At 39.1% G+C, this 23,274-nt stretch overlaps 1 protein-coding gene across 1 annotated transcript in view; it reads left to right on the top strand.

The window, feature by feature from the left end:
* The window catches only part of mov10l1 (Mov10 like RISC complex RNA helicase 1), a 52,891-nt gene that overhangs the window by 26,221 nt on the left and 3,396 nt on the right, over positions 1-23,274 (top strand). The window contains exons 10-24 of the mRNA XM_057333920.1: positions 1,070-1,184; positions 2,674-2,848; positions 4,192-4,262; positions 4,349-4,440; positions 4,515-4,573; positions 5,210-5,298; positions 5,375-5,459; positions 6,671-6,852; positions 8,816-8,962; positions 12,454-12,575; positions 14,265-14,364; positions 14,468-14,614; positions 16,509-16,682; positions 16,760-16,909; positions 18,236-18,343. Of these exons, the coding sequence (XP_057189903.1) occupies positions 1,070-1,184; positions 2,674-2,848; positions 4,192-4,262; positions 4,349-4,440; positions 4,515-4,573; positions 5,210-5,298; positions 5,375-5,459; positions 6,671-6,852; positions 8,816-8,962; positions 12,454-12,575; positions 14,265-14,364; positions 14,468-14,614; positions 16,509-16,682; positions 16,760-16,909; positions 18,236-18,343 (1,816 nt within the window). The remainder of the gene's footprint in view (positions 1-1,069; positions 1,185-2,673; positions 2,849-4,191; positions 4,263-4,348; positions 4,441-4,514; positions 4,574-5,209; positions 5,299-5,374; positions 5,460-6,670; positions 6,853-8,815; positions 8,963-12,453; positions 12,576-14,264; positions 14,365-14,467; positions 14,615-16,508; positions 16,683-16,759; positions 16,910-18,235; positions 18,344-23,274) is intronic.

Genomic DNA, 23,274 nt, shown 5'->3' with positions numbered 1-23,274 from the left:
GTTTATGTCCTGTAAGTCCTATTGTTCCAACATCTGCCGTAGCTCATTGTCATTTCTGTTCCTGGCTCTGTTGCTGTGTGGTCTGTCCATGAGTTGTCTTGTTTTTGATAGCAATAGATGGGCGGACCCTTTACACCAGTGGTTCTCAAACTTTTTCGTTGTAAGGCCCCCTTTGTGTTAAGTGCATCGCTTTGCGGCCCCCCATATAAAGACATATAAGCTTAAACTTAGAATTTTAATTAAACCAAAAACATTCAGTTATACAATGCTGGAACCTCAATTCTTTTGGTTGGTGGTGTCATTTTTCTGATGTTTGATTGCATAAAATCTATGATTAATTTCTATATTTTATAAAATGCCACAAAATCTGTGGCCCCCTGGATCCATCCTGGGGTCCCCCCAGGGGGCCACGGCCCCCAGTTTGAGAACCACTGCTTTACACTATGTAGTGACGGATCCTGCTGACATGGGTAGCTAACTCCGATGGTAGACTTACATGTTTACTATCAGGGATGAAGAGAGAAGAACAGCAGGCAGGAGACAAAGTGATGGTGGATGATGGACTGATGAATAAAAATGGAATAATCTTAGTTGCGTTTCGATGCTCAGGCAAACTTTGTCTGACTCGAAACGCATTCAGCAGGTGTTGTTATATGTAGTGGAAAATGACATTCATTCTGACGTTATTAAGAACCTTGAGAATGGGACCACTGGAATCTCAGATCTCAGAAGACAATACAAATACAGCATCTAACATAAGATTAAGAATAGGGACAGTCATATAGAATAGAGTAACTATATAGAATGAAATAAATATGATATACAGTATAAGTTATAAACTAAATATTTAGAAATGAGTAAAGAATTAGAAAAGAACAATAAGAATAAGATAGAATAAGGACTTCAATACAACACAAATGTATGTCTGTACTCTCAAGTCAGAATTTCATTTTCTCCAGAAAACACACACACACAAACAGGTTGCTTTTACGAAATTCAACTCCTACGATCCATCGCCACAAAAGAAATAAGCAGAGTCGTTTGTAAAAGCATTTAGTGTTTTTGACAGGCTTGCGAAGAGACATCTGCCAAACTTCTTGGGAAACTATGCAGTACCACAGGCTCTCCGGGATTGTGTTGAAGCCCAGAGAGATGTGCTGATTGTCCAGCCTGCACTGGCAGAGGTAACGGATCTGTATGTTGTATGTTACCTTAGCTTATATCAAGCCTTATTATAAATGTTCAACAGGGGGTCTGCAGTCATTGATTGATTGATAAGTGGATAAATGTATGTTTAACGGTGCCTGACTGCATCGTTTTCAGATTACAGATGGTTTTTTATACTACATTTCCCTGCTGACTCTTTCAGACTTGCTGCGGTAGTAATAAACAAAATTTTGTACAACTCTGAAATTGATTTAAATTTGTATTTCCGGCTTTTAACTGAAGAATTTCATGTAAACAACTCAAACTTCTAGTGAATCAACAGTTATGCAGGGATAATGCGATGATGTATTGTGCGCTCGTGCTTAAACTCCACCCACTGCACGCCTCGACTGTTTTCAGAAAGAAAACTTACTGCTGTATCTTTTATAGATGTTTTTTTATAAATGTGATCAAACTAAATACTCTGAAGATATGAAGTATGCAATACTACTCTATACTGTAGGTACTCGAGGTTAATATGAGATTGGCAGAAACTGCGTGTTACCGCCGCTTTAATTTCACATGACAATGTTTTAAAATATACTTGTAGATTTCTAATAATTTCACATTTAATCTCACATTTAATATCTTTCTTAAATGCCATTATTTTATGAATAAAATCTGATGTCAGTACCACTACTGGTTAATCTATAAAATCCTTTTTTCTTAATTTGAACATTAATTATAGCCATTCGATATTTAAGTATAATTGAGAGCTATCAATTTTAACATTTATTAATCTTAAAAAAACGTGTAATTTAAGTGAACTTTAAACAATCTTTACAAGCCCATAATTATAATTTCATATCTGTGCTCTTCCTACCTATCCAACAGGTAGGGAACATACAGAAATTCTCAAACACTTTGCAGTCTTAACCGCTAAATTTCACATTAAATACAGAAGAATTTTCATTAAAGCTACAGAACACGTTGAATTATTTTATTTAGATTTTTTGATTAACATTAGTGAAAGGAGTCACAGCAGCAGGTTTAAGAACGCATCCCCTTTAAGAGCTGCCGCTAGATCTGACATGTTTCCCATTTTCACAACTCTATGCGTTCATTTACGACTTTATTTTACTCGTGGAAGTCTGCGGTTAAAGATACTCTACAAAATGGGCTTTGACATAATATTGTGGGGTTTTGTATATTCAAGCAGGAAAGAAAACTTTATTCTGGTGCTCTCTCTGACTGAGATTCACCCACAGAGATTTGCACAGCTGTCTATCTATACTGGACATGTCAAAGCAACCAAATGATGCTGAAATTGTTAAAATGCCTAATAATAAGAGCGGGATCATATAATGTAACGCTAGCAAAAGGATGACAGAAAAAAACGGATGCAGCGATAATTACGTTAAATGTTTTTAACGTGTTAATCTAAAACGTGTTTATATAAAAAATGCGTTAACGCATCATGTTTGACAGCACTAGTACTATTCATGTATTGCTCTTCTGTATTTATAGCCGCTCAGTTTGTTGTCGATGTCACGCTTCTCTGCTCTTCTGTGGTTGGAGGAGCTGCAGGCTGAGAAAGATCTCAGAGAGTTGAGCATCACTGGTGCCATCCTCAGAAAGGGAGCGGTGTACTTGCACCTGGAGATCCCAGGACTTGCCGAGGGTCGCCCAAACCTCTTTATTGGTGGGACTTGTAACAATCATGAAGCTTACTAACACAACAAATAAAACGGTCTGATTACACTGTGTCCACACCAGATGTGACGCATAACATAAAACAATTCTATTATAGAATCCATTTTAGCTTATTGTGAATGACTGTGTGTTGTAATTCTTCTGCTTGGCAAGAATGCACAATTGTTGCAGTGCTGCAGGAATAAATTAAGATGGAATCTATTGTAATGTTGTCTCAGGGTGACAGCCCTTCTTCATTTTGACACCATGCATATAAGAAGGCAATAAACTTGTTTTTTTGTTTAATGGATCTAACTACTAAAAATATTTGTATTTTGTGCAAGACTTGAATCACATTGCATTGTGTTCAATAAATGTTTAATACATTTTTAAAGAATTGAATAGTCGATAGTTTCTAATCCATTTAGCAAAAGCTTAAATCCAAAACAGTTTACAAATAAGAAGGCATTTAATCTAAATTTAGCATTTTGTCTAAATTTGATGTTTCGCAGTTCTGTTTTATTTAGATCTCAACTTGGTCTCGAGCGTTTCTTCTAAAATTGCTTGGAAGTAATGAAAACAAAGAAATAATTAGCAATGCATGTGAGCACATGTGAAGTGTGAAGCTTTAAAGTCGGCATGAAATTAAAAATGCCAATTCAAATTGATTTACACAGTGTAGCAGTATTCATAATGAATGATTTATCCGTGCACATTATTTTTTAAAAATTCATTTGCACTTGTAATCTTTAATCAAAATCGTTAACCTCCTCCCCCTTCGAAACGACCGCTCTTCAATTTTGGTCACGAGGAATGGCGCGAGGGCGGGGCTCCAGTGACTGACAGATTGCAAACTGGATTACAAATCTGACTCCATTTTGTTTTAATGATCCAATCAGTACTCGATGAACGAAATCAAGTCCCACCCTACATTTTTTTCTCATTTCAGAAGTTGTTTCACTCGGATATACATCACGATATGGAAGAAAAAACAATCGCTTCTTCCGTTTCATGCCGACTTTAAATGAATGTAGATTGTATAGGTAGGACAGTCTGGATTTGCGTGAATTTGATGAGAAATGTTTGAGAAAGTTCATATTGAGATCTATAGTTATGTTGTGACTTTTACAATTGCAGGCCTGGCAAGTAGTTTGTGGCATTGTTGAGATCTCTCCTGAGACTCTGATGGAGACATTTCTGGAACTTTGTCTTAGAAGAAATGTTTGAGATGCAGGAGACTTTAGCAAAAGTTCCCATTTGCTGTCCTTTTAATCTCACGGATGTCTTGGAGAAATAATTGAAGTTGTTTGGCATGTAAATGCTTATATATATATTTGTTTAACACTGTTGTAGGTGATAAAGTTCTTCTGAAGAAACCTTGTAGTGGAGGAATTATTGTCGAGTACATATCTTACGTCACAGAGGTAAACCTTTTGTTCACACCTTTTTCTTAGGAATATGGACACTTTTTAAAGGTTAAAGGTTATTTAAAGGCTCTGTGTTTTGACAGATCACTGACGAGGATGTGAGCTTGCGCGTAAATGGGTACTTTCACAACAGCTATCTAGGAGAACCTCTGGATGTCGAGTTCACATACAACAGGTGCTGCTTTCACCTGCACACTGTTGTTCTTATTTCAACTGGAATTTTGACACTGAATATGCCATTGCATTCAGGTTAACCATGAGAAGGTGCCATTGTGCTTTGGAGCAAACCAAACATTTTGGAGACAACAGTAAGAAATAGCACTATATTTTGATCTTAATAAGCATTGTACAGTACATGTCTAATGTCACTTGCAAATTTGGAGTCAATTTCATTGCTTCAGCTATAACTGGCCCGTCAAATAGGCATGATCTCATTCATTGCTAGTTAACTCTTTAATTTGACTGCTTGTAACCCTTCCCTGGTGCCTCAGTAAAGAAGTGATAAAAAAAGGACAGGAATCGATTCCTAGCTGCTCTTTTCGTGTCCAATTGGATTCCCTGTTTTCTACAGATTTGAATTTGTTACTAAATATGAACACATTTTGAATGCAATATAATTATCTAAGCTTTCACTTTTCACATTTCTTTATTGCTTCTATGACAAAAACCTTAACCAAATATGTCGATCTTGTCCAGCAATTCCAATGTAAGAATATCATTAATAATCTTTCTCTGTTTTTATCTACGGTCTAAGGTTTAATATAGGTTTTAGATAAAACCTTTTATCTAAGGTTTAATATAAAGTTTACCATTTGGTCTTAAGGCAGAATGTAGCAAGTAGTTCTGCACTACTGAAATGAAGCCATGGAATTGTAAAACTTGTAAACTTGTTTGAAACCGTGAGCAGTGTAAGTTTAGATTTGGTGATTTGTGTTGTTGTGAAGTTTTGTTTCCCAGCGTGCTGACACTGCAGCCTCCTCAGTGGAGTGGAGAGTGGGGTGTACAGGACAAGGGTGCAGATCTCCCACAGGAGGTGAGAAGAGACACCCACAGGTCATTAATGGGGTTCACCGTAACATTAATATAAAGTTTACTGTATGTCACATTAGGTGAAAGACCCAAGCAGTGAAGAGGTGGAAGGTTCATGTTCTTTGACTACAGATACGGTGTCTGTGGCCACACAAACTAAAACAGGTAGTTAGGCTTTTTTCTTTCCCCTGATAAAGCGTAATAAACAATAAATTATGATGTATTGGTAACCGTTTACAATAAGGTTCCATTTGTTAACAGTAGTTAATGCGAACTAAAGCCTGTTTTTTACTTCTGCATCGGACCTACGCCATAGGCAACGCACCGGTTTCCGATTATACTGGTGGGTTTTTTCCGCGCCGACAGGCAATGGCCAGTAGGTGTCAGTGTCCACAGGCGTGTTACTCGTGTAACCAAGACAAGAGCCGAAGAAGAAGTGGTTTGTTGTGTACGTTGTCCGAGAAGAATTTAGCAGTGATAGCGGCAAGTAAACAGTCACTTTTGCAGCATGAGTTTTTAAATACAGAAAACATGTAATTTATTTATATAATTCATTCGGAAACGCGTATGAGTAAACCCCATGCTATCACTGAGTTTTTTACCTAAAGGGAGGGAGTTCAAGCAGACCAATCACAGCGCTTGCAGTGTGCGTTGAGTTGACGTGCTTTTTAGAGAGGTGCTTAACAATGAACAGTACCTTTTAGTTCATCCTAATTTCAACATTTACAAAGTAATTTTTAAAGTCCCAGTGAAATAAAAAAATACAGTTCCTTTTTTTCACGAAATCTTGCAGCGTTTATTGTAAATAGCTTACCAATGTTGATCATTCTCTTGTAAAATTAATTTGCTTAATCATCAGTTAACATCTGAAAATGCTCTTCCGTCGTCCTGTAATGACTATCCATCTCAAATGAAGCAAGTTAGACGGGTTGGGCATAACATCTGTTAACTCCTCCCCTTCAACTGTCAGTCTGCTCCCAGTTCAATTTCAAAATGCAACGGCTGTTTTTATACATCCAATCAAATCGCAGTGAAAAAACAAGCCACACCCACTATTTTCCCATTCGAAATTCCATTTCACTCGGAATCGCATCAGAATACGGAAGTAAAAAACGATTGCATTTTCCGGTTCACGGGGACTTTAAAATCCAAAAATCCATTAGGTTTATTTGACTGCACTGAAAAAATAATTTTTCAGTGTGTAATTGTCATGCTCGCTGTTTGTTCACGTTAGCTAATGCATTAACTAATATTACATGGAACCTTATTATAAAGCGGTAAAAGCCATTTTACTTTTAGTACTTGTACAGTACACTTTTACTTAACTTTTTGGGATGTCATTTTGCGTTTCCTGACATTCCATCAACTATTTTCAGATTTGACAATGACTGCGAAACACATCCCAAATCCCGGCGAGTTCTTCAACCCTCAGCTAAATTCTGCCCAGCAGGAAGCAGTTAAACAGATTCTGAGAGGAGACTGTCGTCCCATACCATACATTCTGTTTGGACCTCCCGGCACGGGCAAAACCATTACTCTCATAGAAACTATACTGCAGGTACTTTATCTTTAATGGACCATTAAAGGATGAGTTTGGATGAGTTCAAAGCAAATCCTGGATTACAAATCCACAAATCTGACTGAATTGGTCACCAAACGATGTTTTAACTTCAGTGTTTTTGTCAAAGCAGAACATATACTGAAATTGCTGTGTTAATGCCAAATAGGCCACTAAAACCATATTTGTGACCCTGGACTACAAAACCAGCCATTAGGGAATATTTTTTTGAATGAATAAACTTTCTATTGATGTATGGTTTGGTAGGATAGGACAATATTTGGCAGAGATACAACTGTTTGAAAATCTGGAATCTGAGGGTGCAAAAAAATCTAAATATTTTGAAAATTGGTTTTAAAGTTGTAGCAGGCCATTGCTAAAAAAGAAACAGGTTTGTTTTACACACTCTTTTGGCTTACCGCTGAAATGAACCTGAAAGCAAAAATTCTAACTTTTACATAAATGCCAAACTTGACTCAACTCAACTCAACTTTATTTATATAGCGCTTTTTACAATTTTCATTGTTACAAGGCAGCTGTACATGACACATATTGACTATAAGCAAAACAATTAAAGTTGTACCTGTAAAAACAAGAAAAAGGTGAAAACACAGACATACACACATACAAAACACTCCACACACACAATATGCACACGTACTAACACACATAGACATAGACACACACACACACACACACACCGACACGCACGCACACACACAGACACACACGCACAGTGAGAGCACACATTTAAGACAAAGGAGAGAGAAACACAGGTCAAATATTAAACCGACTATAAATTCCTTTATGCAATATTAATTAAAACTTAAAAATTCTAACTCGAAAAAATGTTTTATAATTTTGATCCGTACATTTGTGTTGTTGGCTATTGCTCCAAATATACTTGTGCGACTTATGACTGGTTTTGTGGTCCAGGGGGCGTATTACAGAAAGTTTCTTATCTGTGGTCTTAATTTAAGATATGATACGTTAAATTAGGATTTTTCACAAATTCGTATTACAGAAGCGAATCTTAACTTGATTTGGGATTCCTATCCTATTTTACAAAATCGTATCTTATCTCTAGTTAGGTAATCCTAAATTGCACCATCAAGCTCGGCAATCCACTTTCAGGTCTGTTACCAAGCAACCAACACTGCGCGAGCTGCTGATGAGGTAAACAAAATATAAAAAACAAAACCGGCAAGCTTTTCATTTTAGTGCGGCGGAAATTGAAACTTGAATAAGTTTTGTAGAAAATGCAAAGCAGATACTATTTGGAAAGTTTTCACCCTCGCTCACTCACGAACACAACAACAGGGATGGGCAAGAGTTGTGGATAATGTGTCTGCAGTGTCCGGCATTAACCGAACAGCTGAGGCTAGGAAGAAAAAGTTGACCACCTTGCAAGCGAAACAAAAAAGAAAGCGGCCCTACAGGCAATTGAGATGAAGAAAACGGGAGGGGGAACAAGCAAGCGCCAACGCGAACACAATGCTAAAACGTTACTTATAAGTGCTTTGTCATCAAATTGTAACCCATCTTCAGGGTCCTCCAAGAGTCTTTCTTCCATTAAACATCTCCGGTCTTCATTTTGAATTATTAATAAATGTTATGCCTGTTTTCCTGTTAGTTCTTAAATCATTTTGAAGTTAGGACAGCTGTGGGGTTGTCCTCAAGTTAAGACCGTTACAAAAAATATTTGTCAAGTTAAGACGCTTCTGTAATACCCCTTTCCTATCTGTAGTTAAAATCAGATTATGCACTTAGGAAGTGCTGTTCTGTAATGGCTTTTGTCCTAAATGAGGTCCTAACTGAAATTACCATGGTTACCAAACAGATAGGATGAGATTTTCAAGTTACGATCTTTCTGTAATACGCCCCCTGGGTTATAAAGTTATAAAGATTAAAAGTAGGGTGCTTTCAATCGTGCTGGTGAATGAAAAGCAACTGCTTGTTGCAGGTGAATCATCGCATCCCTTGCAGCCGCGTGCTCGTCTGCACGCCCTCAAACAGTGCCGCTGACCTCATCTGCCTGTGCCTACATCAGAGCGGATACCTGCATGCCGCCAGTCTTGCTCGAGTCAATGCCACCTGCCGACCAGAAGAGGTGCTGCACTCTCTCCAGCCGTTTCTACTTCATTTCACTTTGAATTTACTATTATTTCTCCCATTCGTTTCCTTGGCCTTGAACCAAACCTACTCGGCGAATGCGCTTCAAATTGGAAGCAAAACGAGTATTAGAAAATCTGAAAACCACAACAGAGATAAAAAAGCAACCTTTTAATTGCTTAAAATGCATAAGCTGTCACAGAGCTCTTTTGTCGTAATGTACTGTTTAGTGTTAACAGTCACTTCTGTTGGATAGTGTGTAGTGTGGTTTTTGCAATTCGACTAATCCTAAATGAAACCTAAGCTTGACATTCAAAAAATGACATTAAAAACACTTTTTAGAATCTATGGCAGCATATACTAAAGTATCGTAATGTAGCATATATCATACTTTTTACTCCGCTACAATTCATAAATACATGTTGTTGTTTTACCTTTCATACATCTAACATCTATTGTAGTACTTAAAACATCTATTGTAGTACTTTCTACCTTTACGAAAGTAAAACATTGAGTAAAATACTTGAGAAAATGTAAAAAAGTACTAGATGGTTAAAAAAACATTTTTATGAAATGTGTTGAAATGTAGTGCAATGTGCAATGAAGTACGATTTAAGTTGGTATGATTTATTAGTGTCTTCATGAAATGTCTGTAACATATTTTGCTTAAAAACACTCAATGGCTGTGTAAACAAAACCCTTCTTGCCTCGTCAAAGCCGTTTTGATGTATGTCTCTTTAAATGATAATGAGTTACTGCGCACCCCACGCCCCTTCCGTCCGGCGTGTCAACACAACACACATGTAGTACTACCATGGCAATCGTTTAGCTAAATTATATTTCCTTAACTCCTTCACGGTTAGTTTAGTTTTAAACGTCTCAAATCAATCGTCCCGAGACTAAAAAAATCAGTCTAATGTCATATATGTGATTAAAAGACATATTTACATTTAATTTTGTGTAATATTAAACTGCACCTGTCAAAATGATTTACAGCATTCGGGTTGCTGGGTGTTATTCGTTTCTAGCGGTTGTTATCTGAGAATAACAACCCTTGGAATGTCGCAACTGGCCAATCAGAATCAAGGATTCCAGAGCGCCATGTAATAAAATGTATTAACATACAGTGGCAAGAAAAAGTATGTGAACCTTTTGGAATTTCATGGTTTTCTGAATATTGTCAAGGGTCAAGGGTATTGACAAACATAATGTGTCTAAAATAATAACACAACATTTTTTGATCTTTCTTGTCTTTATTGAGAACAACCAAAAAACCTCGTAGTGCTTGTGGAAAAAGTATGTGAACCCTCGAGTTAATGACCTCAAAAAAGCTAATTGGAGTCAGGTTTTGGCACATCTGGAGTCTCGTTAAGATAATAAGTTTGGAGGTGTGGACTACAGCTACCTTGACTCATAAAAACCCCTCAAAACTTTTGGAGTTTGCTCTGCACAAGAAGAACACGCTTATGTTAGCCATGCCTCGCCAAAAAGAGCTTTCAGAGGATCTACGATCAAGAATTGTTGATTTACATAAAGCTGGCAAGGGTTACAAGTTATTTCAAAGACTTTAGAAATTCACCAGTCTACAGTTAGGCAAACAATCTACAAATGGAGACAGTTTGGGACTGTTGCTACTCTACCAAGAAGTGGGCGCCCAGTCAAAATGACACCAAGAGCACAACGAAGACTCTTCAATGAGGTAAAGAAACAACCCCGTATGACAGCCAAAGATTTGAAGGCATCATTGGAACTTGCTAACATCTCTGTTCATGAGTCTACAATACGTAAAACACTGAACAAGCAGGGTATCCACGGCAGGACACCACGAAGGAGCCATGCTTACTAAAAAGAACATTGCTGCACGCCTGAAGTTTGCAAAAGAGCACATTGACACTCCACTGCGGTATTGGCAAAATGTTTTGTGGACCGATGAAGCTAAGATTGAACTATTTGGAAAAAACACACAGCACTACATCTGGCGCAGAAAGGGCACGGCATATCATCACGAAAACATCATCCCAACTGTAAAGTATGGTGGAGGAAACATCATGATTTGGGCCGGCTTTGCTGCATCAGGGCCTGGCCAGCTTGGAATCATTGAGGGGAAGATGAATTCCCAAGTATATCCGACAATTCTTCAGGATAATGTGAGACTGTCTGTACGTCAGCTGAAACTGTGGAAGGTGGGTGATGCAACAGGACAACGACCCAAAACACCGGAGCAAGTCCACAACAGAATGGCTTCAGAAAAACTAAATCCGCCTTTTGGAGTGGCCAAGTCAGAGCCCAGACCTCAACCCAATTGAGATGCTATGGATTGACTTGAAGAGGGCCGTACACATGAGACATCCGAAGAATATGACCGAGCTAAAGCAGTTCTGCCAGGAAGAATGGGCTAAAATTCCTCCTCAACGATGTGCAGGTCTGATCCACAGCTACAGGAAGCTCCTGGTTGAGGTTATTGCTGCCAAGGGGGGTCAACCAGTTATTAATTCTGAGGCTTCACTTTTTCTACTGCCATTTTGAATGTTGAATGAGTGTGTTCAATAAAGACATGAAAGATCAGAATTTTTTTGTTATTATTTTTAGACACATTATGTTTGTCAATACCCTTGACTTAGATGAAGATCAGATCACATTTTATGACAAATTTATTCAGAAAACAATGAAATTCCAAAAGGTTCCCATACTTTTTCTTGCCACTGTACGTACAGCCAAACTACAAATGCCCATTTGCCAAATAACATATAAATATAGAGTAAGTTTAACACTGGCTTTGAATGTTCTATTTAGCCTGTGACTGACTTGGCTCCCTTCACAATCATATGCTGAAGGTATCCTCCTATACAGTGCCCTCCACTCTTATTGGCACCCTTGGTAAATATGAGCAAAGAAGGCTGTAAAAATAAATCTGCATTGTTTCTGCATTCTTGTATTTAAAAAATCTTCAACATTTCAACATTTCATTGAAGGAAAACAATTTGAAATAGGGGGAATATCACATTGTAAAAAAAAGTTTTTCTTCCATGTTGAAAACACCCCCACAAGTCGTCTTTCAAGTGGTCATTTCTGAGCGTGCTGCAGTTGGCACAGAGGAAACGCATGCTAGATCTGACCTAAAATTTCGTTCCTCATACACTATTAATAATATTTTTTTCAAACATATTGTTTTAGTGTGTTATTAAAAATTATTACAAACGAAACATTAAAATGAAAGTAATTTGAATTATAACATTTTGTGTATTTTTTTCGTGTAATCGACTGTTGTTTTCAGTGTCGACTAGTAGGAGCTGTACGGTTTAAACGACTAGATGACTAGTCTTGCACATCCCTAGTATCAGATGAACACTTGATCATCAATGGTGATTTTAACTGTATCGGCCTTTTAACTGTATGTGTTAAAGCTGTGGCTACAATGTGACCATCATTTTCCAGAATGAGAGCACCACGATTATTTCGAGCATTGTAACAACATTTTGTAAATTGCAGTCTATGCCAGAGGAGGTGCGTCAGTATGCGAGAGCTGGAGAGGATATTCGGCATGCCAGTTTTCATCGAATTGTTGTTAGCACATGTTCCAGTGCTGGAATGATGTACCAGATCGGCCTGCGGTGAGATGCTTGGATAGCGCAACCATTTATTTTTCATTAAATTCACAAAAATCATAGAAATTCATACAAAGATTACATTATTGGAGGGCTACGACATTTATAATGCAGCATACATAATGCTTTTTTTAAAGAAGGAAAGGCATACAGGTGTAGAATGATATAATAGTGAGTGAATGATGACAGCGGGTTGTCCCGTGTAATCCAATGTCACACACTCCACTCAAACAGTGGGGGATTTTAAGTGTATGAACTCTGTTTCATTCAGGCGTAGACTAGAAATCTTTTTTAAAAGCTGTTAACATTTTATCTAATACAGAGGCATTCATGCGCAAACTCTGCAAGGGCACACAGATAATATAGAGGCATTCATGCCATGCTACGGAGCCCCAAAAGTGACATGGTGGTGTAAAAAATGTAAGGGGAAGAGAAAAATAGTTTTCAAAGCAAAGATATTTGCAATTTCTTCAGAAGTTTGGAAAAACACTTTCTGTTTGATGTCTTGCTGGCAGCAAATAGTCACTTTTTGGCGAAATTCGCCATTTTGAATCACAATATGCCATTTGTGTGAATCGTGTAGATGCAAAGAGTTTTTGTGGAGGGTTGGGGCGGTTGGTGAATATAAAAATGCAAGTCCTCAGGTGCCATATTTTGTGTGTATTTGTATGTCAAGTAATCCATTCGCCGATGCGTCAAGAAGAGCGTGTTTCAAATGTCGTTTTTGCGCCCTTGAAAGATACTGCTGGCAACGCGAAGTGTTGTCTCCGGTAAAGAGAATGTCGTTGTGATTGCCAAGTGTGATTCAAACAGCAATATGATGAGATAACCAATTGCCAATCTCTATTCAGAATTGCCACTTCAAGAGCTGTGCCTTTCTAAGTGAGTAGCGCACTTGGGTGCGATTTGATATTTGTTCAAAGTTTTAAACGCAGAAGCTGTAGCTGTATTATCTCTAATAATAAAAAATTATTACACAGACCGATTGATTTGCTTCAAAAGACATTAATATGTCGTCAGGAGCCTCATGATTACTTTTATGTTGCTTGAATCTGCTTTTTGAACTTTCAACCACATGGCACCTAAGGAGTTGATAGCCTTGGATCTCAAGATGGTCCGAGGGTGAGTAAATTAACAACAAATGTTCAGTTTTACATGAACCAACAGCTCTCTATGAACAAGCAATGAAACAATCATTGTATTTTAATGAATGATTGTGCTGACCATGGTTACGTGTTAACATCATTGTTGTTTGCTAAATGTATATTAGTAGTAAAGCATTTTTTCTGAAGTTGTATTTAAAAGTCGCGAAATAACAATTGGGTGTTTAATATTTGCAAATGAGCTTCACAGAGCTTTATTTTGAACTTTAGTTTTGCACTTCATAGAGTTCTCGGGGAACGCAAAGGTTTGCGAGAGAACGCAAAAGCTTTGGAAAAATGTGAGGGAGGAGAACATTTTTTCGTCACCATGTATCTTTAAGGGGCTCCGTACCAGCCTGATCTCACAGGTATATTTCAAACAAGTTCCTAAGATTTTTAGAAAAAAAGCAATAATGAAGCCCTACTCGTAAACCTTCCAAATACGAATGAAAATAAGTCATGAGAGAATGTTGTTCATGCACATTTTCAAGTGCGTCTTAAATACTAAGATATCTGTTTTTAGGCACATGTTTGTGTGTGTCTGTTGTTTCAGTGTTTGTCATTTCACCCATGTGTTTCTCGATGAGGCTGGTCAGGCCACTGAACCTGAAACTTTGATTCCTATTGGTTTACTTTCGGGGGAAAGTGGACAGGTAAAGTCTTAACAGTGTTTCTGTTTACAGGTGAACACACACACAGCTCACTGTGGGCTGTCATTTGCTGGTAACCTCTAGATTTCATCACTTTTTTCTCTAGATCGTGCTGGCTGGTGATCCAAAGCAGCTTGGACCAGTGATAAAGTCGAAAGTTGCTTCTGCTTTTGGACTGGGAGTTTCTTTTCTTGAGAGACTGATGGGATTGCCACTTTACAGCTGCGGTGAGAGAGGCTACAATCCCAAATTGGTGAGTTGATCGGAAGGCCTGTGTGCTGCAGAATTGAGCTCCAAACCCTAGTAGAGATCTTCAAGATACAGGAACTGTCATCGCGTGACTTGTAAAAACGTGTGTGTGTGTGTGTGTGTGTGCGTGCGTGGACGACACCAGGTGGTTAAGGGTACTGCGCAACATTGATGCACCAAAAAAACAATCAAACATTAATTTACAGAATTTGTTTAGAACAGAATATACCTTTATAATAAATAAATGAAATAAGCCAGAATCAGGTCATAATGTGCAAAAGACAAAGCCACAAACACTAAAATAAATTTTCCTTATACTTCACGTAACAATGCTGTGCCATACAATAGACCAGATCTCGCCTCAAAACTATTTTTAAAACTACTCGATAATAATTCATTATTTTTTACAAACGGGAATGCAGCACGTTCAGCACGTTCATTACCAATGAACTACCAATAAAGTGACGATATTTACCGCATGTAAAGGAGGAATGCAATAAAGCATCTTACCATTTAAACAGTCAAAAAGTCCCTTTCAACTTTCTTCCTGCGCGCACCCCCTGACACGCACGCTTGCTTTCAGTTCCAAAAGTCTGTGCCGTGCTTGCTATATATGGTGATTTTTGTTATTTTACTTGATTTTTTTATTTTTTTATTATGCAGCGCAAAGTTCAGTCTAAGTAGTAATGGACTACGTGCATTTAAAGAGAAGGTGTTAATTCATATGGAAACGGTGTACACATTCATTTGCGAGTCATCTTCTCTTTACCGGTCTCACAGCACAGAAGACGCTGATAAACACGGGGGTTTTGGCACCCAACCCTAAAAATGTCCCATTTCTTTAAATCATAAATAGCGCAGTGCATGCCCGTCTGCTACGCCATTGCCCATATAACCAAAATGACATGATCCCCATTGCATAACACCTCTGCGAAGATTCCACTGTGAGATTAGTCGAATCAGGCTTCTCCGATCAAAGCATCGAATCGTCGACGATTCGGGGTCACCCCTACTGTGTATTAAAAGTTACAGGTCAGTAAATGATTTGTGACATGAGATACAAATGAACATGATTTGTGACATGCTGTCAGTTGTCACAGAAAATCATTGAAAAGGATAGTTCAACCAAAAATGAAAATTCTGTCATCATTTACTCACCTTCGAGTTCTTCCAAATCTGTATGAAGTACTTTGCTCTGGTGAACACAAAATATTTTAAAGAAAGTTGGTAACCAAACAGCACCGGACCCCATTGACTTCCATTGTATGGACACAACACCAATGCAAGTGAATGGGGCCAGTTAACAATGTTTTTCAAATTTTCTTCTTTTGTGTTCTGTCAAAGAAAGTCGCACAGGTTTGAAATGACAAGAGGGTGAGTAAATGATGACAGAATCTTCATTTTTGGGTGAACGATCACTTTAAGCCAGTGGTTCTCAAACTGGGGGCCCCAAGATGGATCTAGGGGGCCACAGATTTTGTGGCATTTTATGAAATATAGAAATTGATCATAGATTTTATGCAATCAAACATCAGAAAAATGACACCACCAGACAAAAGAATTGAGGTTCCAGCATTGTATAACTGAATGTTTTTGGTTTAATTAAAATTCTAAGTTTAAGATTATACGTCTTTATATGGGGGGCCGCAAAGCGATGCACTTAACACAAAGGGGGCCTTACAACGAAAAAGTTTGAGAACCACTGCTTTAAGTTACACTGAAGATCATCAGGCGGTCGTACAGTTTTACAGGTCTTTTTTATCGAATTATTCAGTGAAATTATCTGTGGTGTACATAAAAAAGATAACTAAAACTTTTTCATTGTTACATTGTAAATTTCATGCGTTGAGCAAAGTTTCAGTTTATTGCTTGTTGTTCTAATCCTGGTCATGTCACAGGTGACAAAGCTGGTGTATAACTACCGATCCCATGAGGCTTTGCTGGAGCTGCCATCGCGGCTGTTTTATGCCGGCGAGCTGTGTGTGCGTGCCCCAAGATCTGTGGTGGATTCCCTTTGCCACTGGAACGGACTCCCCACTAGGGGCTTCCCTCTTACTTTTCATGGAGTGAGGGTGAGTGAATAATCATCATCTCGTTGTCTTTATGCACCCAGTTTTCTTCTCATCAGTCTGTTGCTTATTATATGAAGGGAACTGAGATGCGAGAGGGAAGCAATCCGTCCTGGTTCAATCCTGCTGAGGCGGTTCAAGTAATGATGTACTGTTGCCAGCTAGCAAAGAGACTGTACAACCCCATACCAGCCACAGACATAGGCATCATTACTCCCTATAAAAAACAGGTTAGGCTCTTTGCACAGCTGAATGAAATGCAGACAGAGATAAGCAAGGAACCCGCCAGTCCTAGATACATAGGAGGGGGCTAAAACGTATTCTGAGGACCTTAAACATGGTGTGTTATGTCCTTTACGATGTTTTTGGCCCTGCTTACACAACGGGTGTTGTAGATGATATAGTGATGGTACATGTGTGCCAACAATGCCCTGATTCTTATCGGCATTGGAAAAGAATACATCATTCTAAGCTTCTTCACAAATCGTTGCTACACCTTTGTTATCGTTTCCGACCTCTAGCGGCAAAAATTACATATTGTTCTTTTAATTCAGTCTGACTGGGAGCTAGAAAGAGAGCGACTCGACCGTCTGTGTAATTTTATAGAAAGATTAGCGCATCGACTGATGAAACGGTTTGCTTTTATGAAACCGTTGCGTTATTACGTATGTCAGGGCTGTACATTAACATATTGCACATAGCACCGGGGCTACAGAGGTTTAAAGTTTTGTAGCACAGGCCAAACAGTTGTAGCACAAGTACACCTCTGTTATCATCTTTAAAAAAAAGCACAAGTGCAAGTCAGTAAATATTTTTTCATCTGGTTGAAATTTACTTTTATTTTGACAGGTTGTCACGGGGGCGCTTGAGTTTCAGTGTGTTTGACGGTAGCTTCACTCAGTGAAACACTTGTAAAATAAACTCAGAACAGCTCTGTGGCTGAAGTTCACGTGTTCATGTCTTTGTATAGTAAGATACAGACAAATCCACGAGTGTCACGCTTGTAACATGTTGAACTGTGCAGCTCATTCACTCTTAAAGACGCAGAACAAGCAGAGATGACATATTGAAATAGTAGAATTCCGCTTTCGTGATTACCCACATCGCGCAGATTATAAGGCTCTAGATCAATGTACTCGATGCAGCCGGAAAACAAGTTTTAATTGCAAAAACTAAATAAAAACGAAAATAAATAGTGGTGCGCCATTTAGTTAACCTCACACATGAACAAGCAAAACTACAAACACACTTCACACAAACAAGTGGCTCTGTCTAATGCACCTGCCAAACTGTACTGCACGCGTGGTACACTATTAAATTTATTCTTGGCACAGCATGTACAACATATTTGTCGCACTGTACAGCTCTGTATGTAATAACACAAGTTTTTATCTTTTTTTTTTATTTTTAATTTAGCTGTTCTTCTGAAACACTGCCGTTAAGCCTTGTCTGTGAAACCAGCTCTTTGTGTAGCTGCGGTGTCATTTTGTTTTACAAAGCTATGCATCTTCTATAAGTGTGTTTATATACAGTTGTGTGTGTCTCTGTGTGGTCAGGTGGAGAAGATTCGTGTGCTTTTCCACAGGGTGGGCCTGTCCGAGGTTAAGGTGGGCTCAGTGGAAGAGTTCCAGGGTCAGGAGTTCCTGGTTATCATCCTATCAACGGTAACAAAACTCAATTCTAGACACCCACATTATGAAAAATTAATTGAAAATCGCTGCGATATGTACTGTAGCCTTACTCAGGGTAACTGTTCTCACCCCTCGACTAGATGGAAGATGAAAACTAACAATCTGATACGTAGACCTTCACTCTGCCATGATATTTTTCTACTTTCTATTTTTATACTTGCTCCCCATTGAATAAACTTTGAAAGAAACGGATGAATCGAAATGGTTCCAATTTATACAGGTTATCCAACTGAGGTCAGAAAATACGGAAATTTGTAAAGTGGAATTCAAATTTTATCTTCCTGGGCAGGTCACTATTTACCTGGGTGGGCTGAGGTAGATCTTATGTATGGGAAATGCTGATTTTGTGGGAGTTCCACTAATCATTTTATTCTCCTGCAAAATGTACACACAAGCATCTTATCAAATCTATTTGCAAAGCATTCCCATCTCTTGTTTTTTTTTATTAATGACATCATCGACTAGTCCAGGGGTTTTCAAACCCCTAGGGGGCCTCCATAATGTTCTAAGGGGTCCCCAGAAAATGTTTTTAAAACAAAAGACAGCAACAAATGTCGATTTTACTGAACCTTACGAACACAATGGCGAATCATTATGTAGCTTGGTATGGTTCATCAAGGTCAAGTTCTGAGAGGACCTGTAAAGTTATAGGCCAGCGCCCCAGTGGTAAAGATATATAACTAAATTTATTAAAATGCTTATAACTAGTGCTGGACCATGATTAAAATTTTTAATCGCATGGTTATTCTGTGGTTAATCGCATTAAGCGTAAAATTCAATAATGAATTCAAAAGTAGTGTATTGTGCACTTTTATTTTAGAAGTACTGCTATATGAACAAAAGTGATATAACATTTGGTTTGCAAACACCTTAAACAAATAATGTGCTTTTTTACAACAGTATTTCCTTTACATAGTAGCAGTTAAAACTTGTAATTGTTAACTTGTAATTTCTTGTAAATCTCAACCTAAACATTAATGTAGTCAAATTAAATATAAAACCTATCTGCCACTGCCAGGGCATTGACATCTTGTCTAGTTTGATATAGAGAAACAAGTTATGATTATTAATTTTATTGCTTATAGATAAACTGTCTTTCAACACAAAGTGTAAAGTGTACTGCATTTAAAGTGTATTTAAAGCACATCTTTATCAACTAAATTAACTTTTTTCTTTATCTTAACAACTCATATATAACACAATTTCTTTAATATGAGTGGGTGGTTTGGACCGTCCTTTGTTGTTTAATGAATATTATAAACAGAGATCTTTATTATGCTGCTGCCCCTTTAAGAGCGGCTTTTGTGTTTGTGTCCGTTTCATAGTAAGAAGACATGAAAGAGAACATTAGGTTACTCACGTAACCCCGGTTCTCTGATAAAGTGTGAGGTATCTCACTATGGGAACAACTCTAGCGCGACAGATCCTGGAAGCACTAATGACACTACGTCTGTGAGCTGACAGACCAATCACGACAGCGATGCAGGAGTCCCGCTACCCTGATATATATACCACTGCTGGTGGTCCCTACTTTATTCTCCGCATATCTCTTCTCCGTGCGACTGCAAGGAGGGAAGTGTGGTGAGATACCTCTCATGTTATCAGAGAAACCTGGGTTATGTGAGTAACCTAACATTCTCTTTCAAACATTCGCTCGGTATCTCAATATGGGATGTAGACAACTCCCGTATTGCAGATATGCTGTTTGAAGCAGGCATGTCCGCCAACTCAGTGATGTGTAACATAAGCACAAAACCTGCAGCCACTCCTTGAATAGAACGCAGGGTTCGTACGGGTTCTGGAAATCCTGAAAAATGATTTTAATGCAGTGTTTTCAAGGTTTAAAAAGTGCTTGGATTCGGGATAAAGGGCTTAAAAATTCTTGAAATGTTAATTGCTTAATTTCGTATCAAATCAGTATGTACTGTTCACTTTTTGGATAAAATAACTGAAAAGTTCTTGTTGCGTTTTCTGTTCGCATTAAAAACATTCTGCTTGAGCTTGGCTTGCCGCTCTGATTCGATACGTCTGTGCGTGCACCATTGCTCAAACACACTCCATTTCCGATCATACGCCGAGCGCGTTGAGGTCGCTCTAGCGCTCTGAATTGTTTCAATCACCCTCGGGGGCAGACCCGTAACGTTCAAGTTCAACCTGTCACGGGCCAGGCCCAGAGAGCAACTCTGTCCGGGGCTGGATGAAAAATCCCCCCTCGCGCTTGTGAGAGGAGGTCCCTGCACAACAGGATAGGGCACGGTTGGCCGTAAAGGAGTTGTATTATCTCCTTCAGTCACAAGTTTCCCGGCCAGTTCGGGGTGATCAGAATTACTGAATGACTCTTACCCTTCTTCGAGTAGGCATGATCAGACTCTTGGGAGGAAACGCGTACAGTGGTGCGTTTGGCCACGGATGTGCCAGAGTATCCACAACAATAGGCGCACCGTCTCTCGCCAGAGAGAAGAAAAGAGGGCAATGAGTGTTTTTGTACGAGGTGAAGAGGTCTACGGCAGCTCTGCCGAACCTATCCAACAACTGGCTCACCACCTGCGTGTGGAGAGTTCATTCTCCGTACAGAGGATTTACTCTGGATAGGATGTCCCGGGACATGCGTTGCCCGTAATGAATGAAAATACTTTGCGCTCCACACTATCAGTTTCTGAGCCAAAATGTGAAGTTGAGGGGAGCGTGTGCCCCCGTGCCGATTTATGCATGCCACCACCGTCGTATTGCCTGATCTGATTAAAATGTGGTGGTTTCTTAGGAACTGCACAAAATGTTTCACTGCCAGAAAAACTGTTAACGGTTACAGAAAGTTTGTGTGCGTTCTGAAGCGAGATGGGCCATTTCCCTTTCGCTATCCTGCCCTCGCACACTGCACCTCAACCTGTGAGCGACGCATCCTTCGTCACCACTTTTCTCAGAGAAACTACCCCCAGCAGTGTCCCTGACTTGAGAAAGGGGTGATCTCTCCAGTGACTGAGAGCGTGCATGCAAAGTGATGTCACTGTTACTTTGCGGTTGAGGTGACGTTTTGGACACAAGTTATCCGGTGCTGAAACTCTCTTATTCGCAACAGTGACCAAAACTTTCGAGGCTATCAGCCCCAGTCGATGTAAACACAGCCTGAATGGGACTCTGCTCCCTTTCCAAAAAAGGGAGAGACAGCCGCGAATCGACCTGACGCGTTGAATGCTTGGGTCTCAGACTGAACTCAGTCCTGTATCAAGTAGATAATCTCTTGTGTAGGTATTAAGCAGCTCTTTATCTCGTTCACTTTGAAGCCTAAGCTTTCCAAATGGGACATGAGCGATCTTGTATCTATCAAGCATACAAAAATGTTTATAACAAATAAATATGATATAAATATCACAATACGATGTCGTATTGATATTCTCCGCCAGCGATTTGATATTTGCCCGAAACCTCGGAAATGTTTGCGATTCGATCCGATTAATTGAATCGATATTTGGATATTACTTGCCTAGTTTTTTTTAATATAAAAATGTAAATATACTCAACTCAACTTTATTTATATAGCGCTTTTTACAATTTTCATTGTTATAAAGCAGCTGTACATGAGACATATTGACTATAAGGAAAACAATTAAAGTTGTACCTGTAAAAACAAGAAAAAGGTGAAAACACAGAAGACGGACATACCCACATACAAAACACTCCACACACACAATATGCACACGTACTAACACACATAGACCACACACACAACACACACACACACACAACACACACACACACACAACACACACACAACACACACACAACACACACACACACACAACACACACACACACCCCACACACACACACAACACACACACACACACAACACACACACACACACAACACACACACACACACAACACACACACACACAACACACACACACACAACACACACACACACAACACACACCACACACACACACACACACACAACACACACAACACAACACAACACAACACACACACCACACACGCGCACACACGCGCACACACCACACACACACACACACACACACATAGAGACACACACACGGATGCGCACGCACACACACACACACACACACACACACACACACACACACACACACACACACACACACACACACACACACACACACACATAGACATAGACACACACACGGACGGGCACACAGACACGCACGCACAAACACACGCACGCACACACGCACAGTGAAAGCACACATTTAAGATAAAGGAGAGAGAAACACAGGTCAAATATTAAACAGACTATAAATTCCTATATGCAATATTAATTGAGTAAAACTTTAAAATTCTAAATAACCCCCCCCGGCCAGGCAAATAGTGCAAAACAGTATGCAAACGGTGGCGAGGAACCCAAAACTCCAATGGAGAAAAAAAACCTCAGGAGAACCCAGGCCCAACCAGGGGATTCCAGTTCCCCTCTGGCAAAAGCTGCTGCCTCTGCACAAGCTGGACAGTGCTTGCACAACAAGGCTAAATAAAAATAAATAAAGTTACTAATAAAGTAAATTATAGTTTTAAGATTATCTTTAATAATCTAATAGCATTTGAAATTTTGTAGTGAAGACGTGTCAAGTCACCGCGTCCTTCTTTATCCAGCTCTATCATCTCGGCTCTTGTCAGGTCGCCGCTTCCCATTCTCCGCTCTACCATCAGGTCTGGCCATGAACTGCATCCTGCTCGCTGTGGTAACCTTGGAACAATGAGACAAGACTGGCTGAGAGTAGAGTACTGTTCTGCACTCGTTGATGCAACAAGTACATCAGTTGTGTTTCTGGTTCCGGTTGATCTAACTAATGCAGCCTAAACCCTCAGAGGATATTATATTATGGAAGTGTAGTGTATGCAAGATTAAAAAGATGCGTCTTTAGTCTAGATT

Source organism: Triplophysa rosa, linkage group LG5 (genome assembly GCF_024868665.1).
Source record: "Triplophysa rosa linkage group LG5, Trosa_1v2, whole genome shotgun sequence".
Classification (NCBI taxonomy): domain Eukaryota; kingdom Metazoa; phylum Chordata; class Actinopteri; order Cypriniformes; family Nemacheilidae; genus Triplophysa; species Triplophysa rosa.
Note: the sequence above shows the minus strand (reverse complement) of the source record. Positions and strands in the feature narration are given on the sequence as shown.